Raw genomic sequence first — 15394 nt, 5'->3', positions numbered from 1 at the left:
TTCCCTATTCATCGAGAGACTATAACGCGCCCCGCACCGCTCACCCCGCTCAGCCCCGCGCCTCCGCGCCCCTTCATCGCCGCCTGCCCCCGCCGCACTGTTTGCAAAGTTCAATAGCGAGGCAATAAAAAGCGCCGCTGCAAAATAAGAGTCTCTTGTAAAATTTAAGGGCTGCTCATTTGCATCGGGGGAGGTCGTCCATCCCGTCCTCTCCTCCCCCCCTCCTCCCCCCCTTTTGTCAGTTATTTGGGTACCAAAAAGGGGGGAAAAAAAAAAAATAAATAAAAAGAAAAAGAAAAAAGAAAAAAAAGAAAAGGGAGAAAGAGAGAGAGCAGCGATCCGGGAGCAGTGCCACGGCCGCCCTGTAGCGCAACTGTGCCCGAGGGAGAGGCCGTGGGGTCGGGCCGAGGCCGGGCCGGAGCTGGAGGCTCCCCGCAGAGTTCCGGGGCCGCCGCACCCCGAGCCCCTCGCCGCGCTCTTATTTTGGTTGGGCGCGGGCGGCGCTGCGGGGAGCGCGGGGAGATCGGACCGCGCTCCTCTGTTCGCTTTGGGGCTGCTGCTTTCGGCTTTTTTTTCTTTTTTTTTTTTTTTTTTTTTTTCCCCATTCCCTCCTCTCTCTCCCCGTTCCTCCTCACTATAGCAACCACAGCCAGGCCGACAAAAATGCCCCCGGTGCGGACAATGGGCCGCCCTCTGTCCACCGCGCTCCTCTCCTCCTCCTCCAGGACCAAAGAAACTTCTCAGCCCCTCCCGCTCTGTCCGGGGCTGCAGGGCACGGACGGCCGGGGGGGTTTGCGCTGCCTGTAAGCTCCGGGAGCGAAGCGCAGCTCCGCACCGACCGCGCCGGGCTGCGGCCCCGGGGCTCAGTGCGCAAAGCCGCGGGCGCATCGACCAGAACATATCGCCTACACTGATGGAATTTGTCTTTTTTTTTTTTCCTCTTCTGCTTCTTCGCCACCCTCCCTCCCTCCCAAGGCCTCACACTCACCGCTCAGCACTTCGCCCCGTTCTTTTGATACACGGCTCAGAGCGGTCCCGCGGCTGTCGGGGCCGCAGCGGCTGTGCCCGCACCGCGCTCACGGGCGGAGTGCACCGCCCCAGCGATGGGATGAGGGGCCGCGGGTGAAGGGAGAAGAGCCGCATCCGTGAGCACAAACCATTCCATTCCCAGGGCTGAGCTCACACAGCGATGAACGAGAGGGATGGAGCAGCCGTGAGAGGAGAGGAGGCGCGGGAAGCGGTGGCCGTGAGCGCAAACTTTACGCAACTTTGCCTCAGTGTTACCGCTCTGCGCCCTTCTGCCGGGCAACCCGAGTTACCCATTCCCACCCTTTCGCTGTGGGTCCCTCAGCTGAACGTGTTCCTTACAGCCACCCGAGGAGAGGCGGCCCGGGCTCCCAGTCCCCCACACACGGCCCGCGGGAGCGGTTCCCACGAGAGCGCCTGGGCTGCGCTGGGCTTCGTGCGGCCCCGGCCCGGTTCCGTCCCTGCGCAGGGCCCGGAGTCCGCTCACGCCCCACGAGCCGCGCGAGAGCCCGGGAGCAGCGGGGCCCCGCGGGCTCCGAGAAATGGGACGGCGCGTTCAGAGCCTGCAGGACCGTCGGAAATCCTTCCTCACGTCCGTGCCGCAGAGCGGTGCAGGAGCAGCCGCTGTGAGCAGGGAGCGGGGCAGAGCCGAATCAGAGCGCCGCAGTGTCCGCCTCAGCCTCCGCTGGCGAGGGGCTAGCGGACAGACGGATCGGAGGGCCCGACGGGGCGGCGGTGGGGGGCGAGGAGCGCCGCCGAGGGGCTGCGCGCCGGGCCGGGCCGGTGAGGAGCGGCTGCCGGGAGCTTTCCCCGCGCCCCGCAGCATCGTTCCCCGTCCGCACGTCGGAGGGAGGCGAACGCAGCGGATAACGGCGACGGGGATGAAAGCGCGCCGAGCCCCGAGCGGGGCCCGCTCCGTCCCGCCTGGGGTCCCTCGCACCCCGCTGGGGGAGGTCGGGGCGCCGCCGCCGGGCGCGGAGCAACAGGAGCGGGGCGAGGGGCGGAGCCCCGAAAGGGGGGATCGGGACGGGGGGGAAAGGAGCGTCGGCGCCCCCGCCCCTCCCCCGGCCCCGCCCTCGGCCCGTTCCCCTCGGCGCCGGGCGGTGGGGGGCGGGCCGGGGGCGGGGCTCGGGCGCGGCGCTCGGCCAATGGGAGCCGGCGGCAGCGGCGGTCGCCGGGGGCGCCCCCGTCCGTCGGGCGGCGCGCAGCCAATGGGCGGCGGCGGCGGGGCGGGGCGGCCGCGCGTGCCTTCGCGGTGGGCCCCGCCGCCGCGCGGGCCGGGGGGGCGCGGGCGCCGCGCGGCGCCCGAGGCGCAAAAGTAGCTGTCAAATGCGCGGCGCCTTTAACCGGCGCGAGCAGAGCGGCGCGGCGAGTCATGGCGACCGCAGCCTCCAACCACTACAGCCTGCTCGCCTCCGGCTCGCCCATGGTGCACGCCGAGCCGCCCGGCGGCATGCAGCCCGGCGGCGGCTACCGCGACGCGGGCGCGCTGGTGCAGGCGGACTACGCGCTGCAGAGCAACGGGCACCCGCTGAGCCACGCTCACCAGTGGATCGCCGCGCTGTCCCACGGCGGCCCCGGCGGCGGCGGCGGAGGAGGGGGCGGCGGCGGAGGAGGGGGCGGCGGCGGCGGCGAGGCGCCCTGGGCGGCGGCGGGCGCGCTGGGCCCGCCCGACATCAAGCCGGCCGCGGTGCAGGCGGCCCCGCGCGGCGACGAGCTGCCGCCGCCGCAGCACCCGCCGCCGCCGGGCCGAGCGCCGCACCTGGTGCACCACGGCGGCGGCGGCGGCGGGCACCACGCGGCGTGGCGGGCGGGCGGCGCGGCGCACCTGCCGCCGGGCATGGCCGCGGCCAACGGCGCGGCGCAGGCGGGGCTGCTGTACCCGCAGCCGCCCGGCTTCACCGTCAACGGCATGCTGGGCGCCGCGCAGCCCGCCCTGCACCACCACGGCCTGCGCGACGCCCACGACGAGGCTCCCGGGCCGCCCGCGCCGCCGCACCACGGTGCCGAGCACCCGCACGGGCCGCACCCCGCGGGCGGAGGAGGGCCGGGGGCCGGCGGAGCGGCGGCGGCGGGAGGGCCGCACCACGAGGCGCACTCGGACGAGGACACGCCGACCTCGGACGACCTGGAGCAGTTCGCCAAGCAGTTCAAGCAACGGCGGATAAAGCTGGGATTTACCCAAGCGGACGTGGGGCTGGCGCTGGGCACGCTGTACGGCAACGTCTTCTCGCAGACCACCATCTGCCGCTTCGAGGCCCTGCAGCTCAGCTTCAAGAACATGTGCAAGCTGAAGCCTTTGTTGAACAAGTGGTTGGAGGAGGCGGACTCCTCCTCGGGCAGCCCCACCAGCATAGACAAGATCGCGGCGCAGGGCCGCAAGCGGAAAAAGCGCACCTCCATCGAGGTGAGCGTCAAGGGCGCGCTGGAGAGCCACTTCCTCAAGTGCCCCAAGCCCTCGGCGCAGGAGATCACCTCGCTGGCGGACAGCCTTCAGTTGGAGAAGGAGGTGGTGAGAGTGTGGTTTTGTAACAGGAGACAGAAGGAGAAGCGCATGACGCCGCCCGGGGGGACGCTGCCGGGCGCCGAGGACGTGTACGGGCCCAGCAGGGACACGCCGCCGCACCATGGGGTGCAGACCCCCGTGCAGTGACCTGGGCGCCCTCCCCCCACCCCTACTCCTCCTCCTCTTTCCCCCCGCCTTTCCGGCGTCCTCCTTTCGGTGTTGGGGTTGTTTTTTGTTTTTGTTTTTGTTTTTCTTTGTTTTTATTTTTCTCCTCTCTTTCAAAAAAAAAAAAAATCGAGCAAAAAAAAAAAAAAAAAAAAGAAAGATAAATAGGGAAAAAATTAACAAAACAAAACAAACAAACAAAAAGCGAGCAGAAAAGCGAACGCGAATCCAAGCAGACAGAAAGCTCCGGTCGGGCGGCGGGTGCGGGCTGTGGCCGGGCCTTGAGGAGTGAGTACTGCGCCGGCCGGGCCGGGGGCGGCGGTGAGGGCGGGCGCGCGGCTGTGGGCATCCGCCCGTCGGGATGTGAGCAGGGAAAGGAAGGAGCCCTTGTCCCAGGCAGTATTGAGACGTAGTCATTTGCACTGCGAGGATATCGAAGTTTACAGAAATTCAGTGGGTTTCTTGCCCTCTTGACCCGATGTGGGGGATGAGGAGTACGTATATCGGTGTGTGTGTGTGCCGCCCGCACGCAGGCGTATGTATGTAGGATGTGCACACGGCCGTGCGGCGGAGCGGCTCCGGACCGTCCGCGGGGGCAGCGAGAGCGGGGCGAAGGGACGAAGCAAACTTCGTTTTCCGGCAGTGCGCGGCCGCGAAAGGGACCGCGACCCCGGCGAGAGGCTGCAGGGCCGGGAGGAAACACCTCGCGCCCCAGGGGCCGCCCCGAGAAAAGTACGGGGACGTTCGGGCCCCCCCGGCCACAGCCCTTCGCCTCGGCCCCTCCTCGCCCCCCCCGGAGCGGCTCTGCTCGCAGCCCGCGCTCCTTTCACCTTTGCTTCCCGTATTTATTATTTTTCCTTACCCCTCCCCCCCTTCCCCCCACCCTCCCCACTCTACCCCCTTTCCCCCATCCCCGGTCGGTTCGCAGCGTCATGTACGGAACGAAAGGAGCAGCTCCGCTCGGGCAGCCCTGTGTCTTTCACCGGGGAAAGGAGGGGGGGGGGGGGGGGGAGAAGGGTGAAATGAAGTGGAAAAAATGCCACTTTCAATTCGCCTCCCCCCCCCTCCCCCCACACCTCTCCCCAGTAACAGTTTTAAAGTGCATTTCGTGGCATTATCCTGATGGGAAACGGTTAACTTCCAAAAAGAGAGAGAGAGAGAGAGAGAGAGAGAGAGAGAGAGAGAGAGAGAGAGAGAGAGGAACCCAGGGGGACGCAGCACACGACACAAAGCTCCGAGGAGAGGCGCGGAGCGGGCTGGGAGCAGCGCCGTGTGTGTGCTGCGCACCGCCATCCATAGACATGAGGGGAACTCTAAACTCCGGTAGTTACACGTTCATAACGGGGCCCTTTAGACGGGTGCTACATGCGCGAGGCGTTTTTGTAAGCTAAAAGTTTACTTAGATGAGTGTTGGACGGTGATGGAGAAAAAAACAATGAAGCGTTCTCTTGCAGAGATCATATAAATATTGCATTCAGCAGCCGAGGCGTTAGACCATGTTTCCCATTGTCTCTTCAAGCGCTGTGACATTTGTTTTTCTTTCTTCCTTCCTCCTTTCCTTTTTTCCCCCTTGGTCAGACAGTGATGGGTATCGAAGCGACGCACACTGAAGCCTTTTTCCCACTTTCCCAACGATGGTTAAAGAGATGCGGGCACCGAGCTTTACTCTTTCCTTTCCTTTTCTTTTGGCCGTACCGAGCTGCTGGTTATTTATCGTGCTGGGGACTGGTGACTCCGAGCAGGGCCGGCCCGTGGCGCGGGGAGGACCCAACTTTCAGACACACTGATCCGTGTGTAAGGTCAGAGAACGGCAACCAGGGCTGTTTGGGAAAAGCCTCAAACTCCACATAGGTTTACTTACAAAAAAAAAAGAAAAAAAAAAAGAAAAAAAAAAAAGAAAGAAAGAAAAAAGAAAAAAAAGAAAAAAAAAGTTACCACGCAAACCTTACCGCTCTGTATATATGTTTAATATTTGTCCTTCGAAATGCAGAAATAGTTTCAATGTTTTCTTTGTCTATTTTTCTTTTTTTTTTTTTTTTTCTTTTTTTTTTTTTAAATGCTACCCAGGGAAATATTTTCATATCATTTTTAAGTGGCCTGCCTCAATGTATATTTATTTCTTTGAAAGCGAACAGGTTCTGGAAACTGTTTTTCTGTAGCTTTAAATGAGTAGGTGAACAAATCTATATGGGATGTAATTTTTTTTTTTTTTTTTTCGGTCTCTTTACAAATACTTTGTTTTGGTACATTTGGATGTGCTTGTGGGGAAAAAAATAAAAACGCAGAGATCCTTATATATTTATGTTAAAGTAATATTTTATTATCTACATAAAACAGAAATGCACAATACCTTCATAGTTTGTTCGAATTATTGAAATCCCTTTTGTTTTATTTTGAAAGATAGCACAGATTGGCGTAGCTCTGAAATCGGGAGGGAGAACACCGCAGCGCTGTTAGCTCTGTGCGAGCACCGCCAGCCCTTTATAGCGCACGGAATTGGGGAAGCGGTTCCGTGGCCGCACCGAGCGCTGCCCCGTTTCAAGGGCGCGGGTTGCGGGAGCGGAGCACGGGGGTTGCGCTCCCCGCAGAGCCCCGCAGCGGCGCGGGCAGAGCGATGATGCTGTGCGGAACGGTGCCGTCCCTCTCCGGCGCTGACATCCCGCTCCGTCGCGCTGCGGTGCTGGAGGAGGGCCGGGCCCGAGGCGAGAGGGCTCCGCTCTGCGCGGCCTTGGCAGAACGCAACACCCGACTCTCCTCCCCCGTGCCAAAGAAAAAAAGAAAAAAAAAAAAGAAAAAGAGAGAAAAGGAAAGAAAGGGAGAAAAGGAGAAAAGAGAAAGAAAAGAGGAAAGGAAAGGAAAGGCGGAGCTTCTCCGTGGGGAGCGCCGCTGAGGCCGGGCCGCCGGGCCGGAGCGGGGCGGCTGCGTGATCCGGGGTCGGGTACCGAGTATCGGGGCCGTGCCGGTGGGTGCCGGCGGCAGCGGCAGCGTGTGGAGGAAGTGCTAGGGCCTTTGGGGCTCTGCTCTGCTTCGTAGGGCAAACGTCCTGCTCTCTCTCCCCCTTCCCGAGAGTTTCTCGGCTTATTAGATTTAATCATCTTTTCTAACTCCTAGTCAATATTACACTCATCCCGAACAGATTCAGCTAAATGATCTTATCAATAGTTTCGAAGCGAAGTGACAGAAAGAAGAAGTGTTTTGTGACCGCAGACGTGCTGACGGGTAAAATGTTTAAGCCGGGTATGGATTTGAAGTCCTTGGTCAATATCCCGCCGGGTCGGCTGCGGAACGCGGGCAGCCTCTGCCCTCTGCAGGACGCTTCGGGGGGCTCGGAGGGAGCCGTGCGTCTTTCCCAACGCTCACGTGTGGGGCGGGCAGGGGCTCGGTCAGCCCTGGGCGCGGGGCAGGCCCGAGGCCGCGGGGATGGACGCGGGGTGGCCGCTTTGGTGCCCGCCGGGCTGCTCCGTGCCCAGCTCGGCGTGTGCTGCCAAAGGGAGGCCGGCCCGTGTGGTTGCTTCCCTCTGCTTGATCTGAGGGAAAGAGAAGAGGGAAGAACCCACGGAGTGGTGGTGGTAGAGTGCGCTGTCTGCAGGTGGATGTCAAGGTGCGCGCAGCGAGCTAGGCTCGGTCACAGCCGTTCTGTTAGATGTCGGCAAGAAGAGCACTGGCTCCTCGCCTCGCTCGCTCGAGTAGAGGCTGAATCGGTGTCCCGAAGCCCGTGAAGGAGCTCACGGCCCGGCCGGTAGCTCCCCGGGCCGGGCGCTGCTCTGCGCTGCCCTCGGCGGCTCCGCAGAGCCCCGACGGGGAGAGAGGCCGCTGCAGGGCAGCCCCTTCTCCTCGCTCTCGGTTTCTGCTTGCGGATGCTGAGGCCGAGCCCTCGCACCGCTCCGCTGAGGCAGCCTCAGTCTGTGGCTATCCTCAGCCTCCTCCAGCCCAGAAGTTGGCCCAAGCCACGCTGGGGGTGGGGGTTTATGGCTCTTTGTTGCGGTTGGGTTTGCGCGGGGCTGCGTGCTGCGGGAGGGCAGCGCCCGGCCACCCTCGGGCACGGGGCTGTGACCTGGAGCTGCTGCCCCCGGCCCGGCCCACGCGTGGGAAAGAGCCGCGGGTAGCAGCGGGGCGCGATGGCGGCCACTCGGACTCCGGGATGGGGCATGGAGAACGCGGCCCTCCGCCGCCCCTCTGCCTGAGAGTGATTCGTTTCTGGTGTATTTGGGAAACGGACTATGAGAGGCTCTGCTGCCGCTCCGGGCCCGATGCGAAAGGGAATAGAAAAGACGTTCGGAGGTGCGGGTGCTGTGCGGCTGCCGTCGGGGCTGGGAGATGCTCCGAGCAGCTCAGCGTTAAGTCGCTCTCGGCCGGGCAGCTTTGCGCTTGGCCGCACTTTGAGGAGCGGGTGCCGTTCCGGGGAGAACGAGCTGAAGCAAAAAGGCAAAGCGTGGTTCAGCAGAAACAGTAAAATTAACAAAAGAACTTCCCAAACGCGAGACGCCAGGAAGGAGCCGGTTCTGCCCGAGCCGCGCAGCCCCGCAGCCCCGCAGCCCCGCGCCCTCCCGGAGCAGCCCCGGCGGGAGGCGGAGAGAGGCTCCCTCCGAAAGTCGGGGGCCGCTTTCGGCCCGACTCATTCATTAATTCCCCTTCCCTCCCCGATTCATTCATGTCTGCAGTCATTCATTGCCAAGTGCGCGGAGCCATCGGCCCCTCGGTCAGTAGGGGAGAGGCGCGCACGAGGATGGGGCTATTTATTTCCCTCCGCCTGCGGATTTCTAAGACATCCGAGCAGGCACAATCATTAAACTAATTTGTATTTGATTGTTTGGGCGGACGGGGGTGAATTTTATTGCACTGAGCATTCAGGCACGCACGCACCGCTGATTACCAGTATACATTAAATAAAGTTGTTTGTACACATTGTCTTACCACATATAGGCAGTCTTATTATTCTAATTACTCTAATTAGTGCATTGAAATGTTTTCTACTTGATTTGAGGAGACAGTGATTAGTTCTATTACTTCTTTTAACTCTTATTTCACGGCAAACTGTTGGCGCACGTTCCCATCCCTTTATTTTTCTCCTTAACAGCTCGCGGGCCGAGAGCACGATGAAAACACCGCGTCGGCGGGCGGGAGCGCTCCTCGATTTTCCCCATGTAAAAGCTGCTGTCTCTCGCAGATACACACGTATTTTTTATATTCTTATTTTTATTTTCCCTCCTCCCCCACCCCCTCCCCCCCAAATAATTATTTCTATCCAAAGCGGCGCGTTTCTTTCCCCCAATTTCCCCTCCTTGGGCTTCGGTTGAAACATTCCTTTTCCACCCCATCCCACCCCCCCTTTTCTCTTTCCTTCTTTTTTTTTTTTTTTTTTTTTTTTTTTTTTTTTTTTTTTTTTCCTCCAACGAGGATATTTAGAAGGAGGTGTATTTTCAGCCGACCTATTCCACGAGATTCAAATTAACGTTACTATTAATTGATAAGATCTCTCCCTCAGCCACGCTCCTCCGATGGGGAATTGTAATTACAGCCATGTTCCCGCCTGAGCCCCTCTCCCCGCACAGCTGTCCGGGGGCTGCGGCTACTGCAGCGCTGAGAGCAGAGCCCCGTTCCCGTCGCACCCCCCGGCTCTGCCGGGCTTCGGCTGCGCGATTCGGTCCGCCCGTGGCTGCGGATCCCCTGGAGCGGCTCTGGGGCCGAATCTCGCCTTTCTCTCACGTTGCAGACCGCTCCCCGGGTATTGTTGGCCCTCCCCCAACCCCCTCCCCGCTAGTTTGGTAAATGCATAACCCAGGAGTGGGAAAAGATGCAGGGGGAAAAATAATAATAATAATAATAATTAAAAAGAAGTCCCGTAAATTCTTAGAAGTGCGGCTCTGGAGGGAAATCTATGGAGTTACATCGGTAAACACTCGGCCCGGGCTGCTCAGACTTTTAATATTTAAGCTGGGATTACGCGGGATCTCCGGACGCGCTGCTAACCTTTGCCAATTGCCGTGCGGCACAAACCCCGCGGGGCGCACAAACGCAGCGGCGGCCCGACCCTCCCACGGCCGCCGGCGGGCGCCGACTCCGCCACCGGGCAAAGGAGCCGCTCCGGGCTGCGCGGCCCAGCGGCCGCCTCCGTCGGCCTCTGTCCGCTCCCCCAGGGCCGCCCTGCCCGGGGCGGGGTCCCGGCGGGGCTCCCCGTTCTCCTTCTTCAGGGCCGCGCCGCGGGCGCTGCCCCGCTCCCGGGCCGCCCCCGGTCCCGGCCCCCGCTGGGCAGCGCCCGGGGCCGCGCGTGGAGCGCGGGCTCCCCCCAGCGGCCGCCACCGCCCGTGCGGGGCCGGCGTCGGGCGCCCGAGGGACGGGGCCTCTGGGAGACGACGGGGGTGCGCGGGCTGCCCGGGTCCTTTTCCTCAACAAACGCCCTCACCGAGCACCGCCGGCACCCCGGCGGCACGGAACGCCCCAGCGCGACCCTGCTCGGGAAGGAACGCCCCGCTGTGTGGCTGGGCTCTGGCTGGGGACGCGCTCCATAGCGGGACTGACAAGTGCTGTGCCCCGGCTGCTGCAGCGGGATCGGCGGTTGCGGCACCTCCCAGGGCGGCTCGGGGCCGTGTCAGCCCCATGTCAGCTGAGGCACGGGGCTCTCCCAGAGCAGGCAGGGAGCGACGAGGAAGGTCCAGCTCCGAAAGGGCAGAGCTGGCTTTGCTGCGGGCACTCTGTATAGTTGGAGAACACTGACCTGTCTCATGCGCAGGTGCTGCCAAACACCCTCAGTGTGTAAACCGCACATTGGAACCAAGCAGTTCCATTGTAGCAGTTCCATTGTATAACACAGATGCCTCCCTCAAGCAGTCCACCATAAAAACACACTGCTCAGCCCCTCGGCTTAGGGTCAGGGTCCTGCCCTGTGCCCCTCAGCTCCCATCCAGCCCCTGGGCCTGCTCAAGGGACAGTGACTCTTAGGCAGCCCCGAGGCCAAACGATGGGTGGCTGAAAACACAACATATTCTCTCATGGAGGTCATCTGCAAGAGTCTTCTAGGGAGCACCTTAGGTTCAGCTCTCACCCAGTGGCAGACACAAAAAGCGCTCCTAGACTGCATGTGACAAACCAGAGTGAGGTGGGCTGTGAGCTGCCCGCTTCCTGTCAGCAGGTGACAGGCGGCACCCAGCTTGCTCCCCTCCCTCCTGCCTCCTTCCTGCAGCGCTGCCATCTTGGGCCTCCATGCCTCTCGGAGAGCTGATGGATCAATGCCTTCACTTGAAAGCTGCCGTCGTGCTTGGAAGAGACTGAATTATTTAAAAGTATTAGAAAAAAACATAAAAATCAAAGCTGCACAGTAGATCTCTAGGTTGGATCAGCACTCGCTATATTTTGCTCTTTCAAATCCCTTCTTTTAGCTAATTCAAAGGTTCAGTCTCGCATCCCGTTTGAGCTCTCACGGATCGATCAGCACGCGGTGCAGCGAACGTTTTCTGATCACAGCCACGTGCAGAGTGGGTGGGGAGCTCAGCGATGCGCCCCAGCCTTGTCAGTGAGTGCAGCCGCCACGAGCCCAGGGGCTCCTGCCCTGCTGCCACCCAGGCCCTACTGACCTCATACTCAGCCTTGGGCTGCAGCCACAGACCTCAGAAAGAAGTTCTGAAGGAAATAAGTTACTCTGAGTCACACTATACTTTAGTGCAGTATATGGGGGAAAATGCGAACACTGGAAGCAGTGTTTCACCACCTCCAGCAAACCAAACCCTCTGCATGGTCAGATCAATGCATGCACAAACGCCCCACAATGACTGAACAAAAGTCACTGCCAAAATGCAATGAAAATACAGTCATAGAATGGTTTGTGTTGAAAGGGATCTTTCTAGGTCATCTAGTCCAACTCTCCTGTAATGAACAGGGGCACCTGCAGCTAGATCAGGGTGCTCAGAGCCCTCTCCATCCTGACCTTGAGAGTCTCCAAGGACGGGGCTTCTACCATCTCTCTGGGCAGCCTGTTCCAGTGCCACACCGTACTTATTGTAAACAAGCAATTCCCTTAGCTCCAGTCTCAATTTCACCTCTTTTAGTTTGAAACCATTTCCCCCTGTCTTATCACAACAAACCCTGCTAAAGACTCTGTCTTATTTCTAAAATGCCTAAACAGATACTGTACAGCAAGTTCATCCCCAAACACCAATTCCAGGTATTTCCAAAAGGCCCACCTCAGCAGTTCAGCACTGGCACTTTACTGCAGTCACTGCCCAGCAACAGCTGCTGCCAGCACAGGGTCCCACAAACAGGTGTTAAAAAGTGATAGCAGACATCAGACCAAACTTTCCAGCAGCATCTTGCTGCAAGAGTGAGAACTGCTTAAATCCATCATGTTCCTAGATGTAAACACAACTTTATCTCTATTCCAGTTTTCATTAGCACTGAGCTGGTTTCGAGCACTTTCTAAAAGCAAAATAAGAGCCCTAATAAAACATAACCATGTGTATGAGAGGAAAGGATATGACCTTGTCACAAAAATGCTGTTGCACTTCTTTAGGAGTTAGAAGTCTGACAGTTCAGGACTGCATGGTCATCACATCAGAGCATTTCTATTTCAGGCTTTCCAATACTTCAGTAGGAAGTGTTACATAAAAACAATAAACGTCTGCATTGTATACGACAACATTTGATATCACCAGTGGATACACATTTGTAGCATGCATGGTATCAGATCTACATTGTTTTGCTTACATTCAATTAAAGTTGCCAATTGCATCTTAAAGCAGCAGAGCCACATTGACATTTTTTGAACATTTTCACAGAACATTAAACGTACCTCAGTCCCTCTGGACTGATAACATGTAAATCTATATTAAGTATTGAGAACACGTAATTGCTTTCGCTTCCTCAAATAATAAAGCACTCCTGCCAGACAATAAAGTGATAAAGTGCATTGCAACCTCCCAGGCATTAAAATCTGGAAATCCTGAAATATTTTAAAATCTGGGTTTGTCTGTGTTGGTTTTGCGTCATTTTTTTTTCTTTTCTTTTCCTAACAGTTTGCCTTACACATAGAAATAAAGTCACCTGACAACCTCCACTCAGACATGTGAACTTTCAGAACTGCAGAAGCAGCACTGAGAAATCTGTCAAACACAGGACAGACAGACATGAAGCCTGAAACTGCACTCTGCATGTACCAAAAGCCAGCTGCACTTTGTCAGGACACACAGAACAAGGGTCCAGGCTCATACTTAGCAGTTCTCAACACCCAGAAGCTCCGGCAGCTGCACGGTGCTGCTAGAAGATGGTTGCAGCTTGTGTGAAGCGATGCTGGCCTGAGGCAAAGCTGTGAGACAAAAGCATAAACTGAGGCTGCAGGTGCTGGAGATTAAAAGAAGTCTTAAGGAAGGTTTCCTCAGAGACACAAGAAATACACAAAGTATTCATTTTAGCAGCTTTTACAGGAGCGTTGCCTCGAACAATTAACAGTACAGCAGGCGAATCCAAGGAACGCTCTTAGTGAACCTTGTCTAAAAGCAAATGATCACTGATTGTACCTATATCCACATGGGAAACAGTTCTGAATCAGAAAACAAATTTTCTAGACCAGTGATGAAGTGGGAAGACAAAGTCTACCCAAGCAGCTCTTTCCGGGGGGTTCTGGACAAATGGAGTCCAGCCAATAACCCATCACTTTCTATTTCCTACTTTCAAAGGCACGGAACTCTGTGAAATCTTTGCTAAGCCACCCTGTTACAGAAGTTCTGCAGCACCTAAATACAAATACATCACTACCCCTACCACTAACAGGGTTGGAAATACTTTGTGGTCACATCATTTGTGTTCAAGTAGGAAATCATTCTGGAAAGAAATTCAGCAATTGCTCTCTAGGAGGCCTCTCTCAGTACATTGTCATCTCCATGTTCTGTTTTACATCCCGTCTGCCCAGATCCATCTGCTGTCTCTCGCTCTGTACCTAGATCACAAACTGCCTCAGGCAGTGAAACACTATGTGCAGTGCGCCAAGTCCTATATGCTTTAATAGAGCTACAGTAATCTAAATATTAAGCAGCAATACAGTTTAGAAAGAAAAACTCACAGATCTGTCTCTTAAAACATTCAGGATTAACATTTCAAAACGAACAGTGAAAAATACGCTCAAACTGTTCTTATATCTTATGATTTATTTCAGTTGTTTTTTTTTTTTTTTTAATGAGTGCACAAAAGACCAATGAGTGTAGATAAATATATATAGTTTTCTGTTTTATTTATTATTTTTTTATGCACAGTTGATATTCTGCAACTCAGTCAAAGGGATACAAATTAAGTTTTCAGAGCAAGATAAACACTGTACACTGAATATATTTTAACACGATTGTCATCTCTGAATTAGCAGACACTGACAACTCGGTAAGGACGTTAATTCCAACTATTTTATACTGGCAGTAACAGAAGAAAACTACAACACTCTTAATAGTGTTGATAATAAGCTCTGGGGTATCCACAGCTTCTCCGGGCAGCCTGTGCCAGCGCCTCACTGCCATGTTAGTAAAGAATTTCTTCCTAATGTCTAACCTAATTCTCTCTCATTTTAGTTTAAAATCATTCCGCCTTGTCCTGTCACTGTCTGCCTATGTAAAAAGTCAGCCCCCTCCTGCTTATAAGCTCACTTCAACTACTAGAAGGATGCAGTGAGCTCTCCCTGGAGCCTTGTCTTCTCCAAGCTAAAAAGCCCAGCTCCCTTGGCCTTTCTTCATACGAAAGATGCTCCAGCCCTCTGATCATCCTCGTGCCCTTCTCTGTACCCACTCCAACAGCTCCACATTTTTCTTGTGCTGGGGGTCCAGGGCCTGGATGCAGCACTCTAGATGAGGCCTCACGAGGGCAGAGTAGAGGTCTAACTTCCCCGTTCTGTGCACACACATGTAAAACCCTTTTGTCATGCGACACTTCACACCACAAACAAATGCCAAGTGGTATCTGCCACAGGTATCCAACCAAGGAGGAGGCAGTGTGGACCTGAGCTGTGCCTGCACTTGCAGAGATCTCTGGGTTTATGTGGAGAAGACGCAGCAGTCAAATCTGAGCAATACACTGATAACATGTCTTCAGTTTACTACTGGTCAAGCAGAATACTCAGGGGGAAAAAAAAGATCATTTTGAAATGTAGTCAATGTAGTCAAGTAAAAAAAATCCTCAGAGGGAAATATTCAATATAAATATACAGAACACCGAGGTAAACACTGCTAGAGTACTAAAAGGAGCTCAAAGCAAAAGATGGGTGAGGGCTGAATGCATACAACTTATGAAATGACAGCACAGAGAGTAAACGTGATATCTAAGATCACACATACAGACATAGCTCTCAGAATATCCTAGGACCGCAACTGCAAAACACATGGATATTACCTTTGTATGCCCATAAAGCTCATATCAGGAAATAGCCATGAAAATCACATCCATGAACTGCTACCACCATTTTATGCTTCTGGTTTTGCTAAACAGTCTTCAACATGCCCTACATATGTACTTGCCTGCTTTTCTAGACTGAACTTCCCAGTGTCTGCTTCTCAACAGACCTTAACTAGGAAAGTTATTGAAGCCAAATAGGACTCATCTATGTCCTCATACGTTCACAGCAATATTGAGGGTTTGAACCACTGCTATGAGGTGAAAATAAACAGCCTTGGTTTGGATATCTTCTGGATGAATTAGTGAGAGGATTTATCTAAAAGTTACAGAGTCCTA

At 56.2% G+C, this 15394-nt stretch overlaps 1 protein-coding gene across 1 annotated transcript; it reads left to right on the top strand.

The window, feature by feature from the left end:
• Positions 1-2401: 2401 nt before the first annotated feature.
• Positions 2402-3679, top strand: POU3F2 (POU class 3 homeobox 2; the record flags this gene model as incomplete). Its single annotated transcript, XM_079532845.1, has 1 exon — positions 2402-3679. One exon carries the CDS (start codon positions 2402-2404, stop codon positions 3677-3679), a length of 1278 nt encoding a protein of 425 aa, XP_079388971.1.
• Positions 3680-15394: the final 11715 nt, after the last annotated feature.

The sequence above is a fragment of the Tetrao urogallus genome, assembly GCF_951394365.1.
Source record: "Tetrao urogallus genome assembly, chromosome: 2".
Lineage (NCBI taxonomy): Eukaryota > Metazoa > Chordata > Aves > Galliformes > Phasianidae > Tetrao > Tetrao urogallus.
Note: the sequence above shows the minus strand (reverse complement) of the source record. Positions and strands in the feature narration are given on the sequence as shown.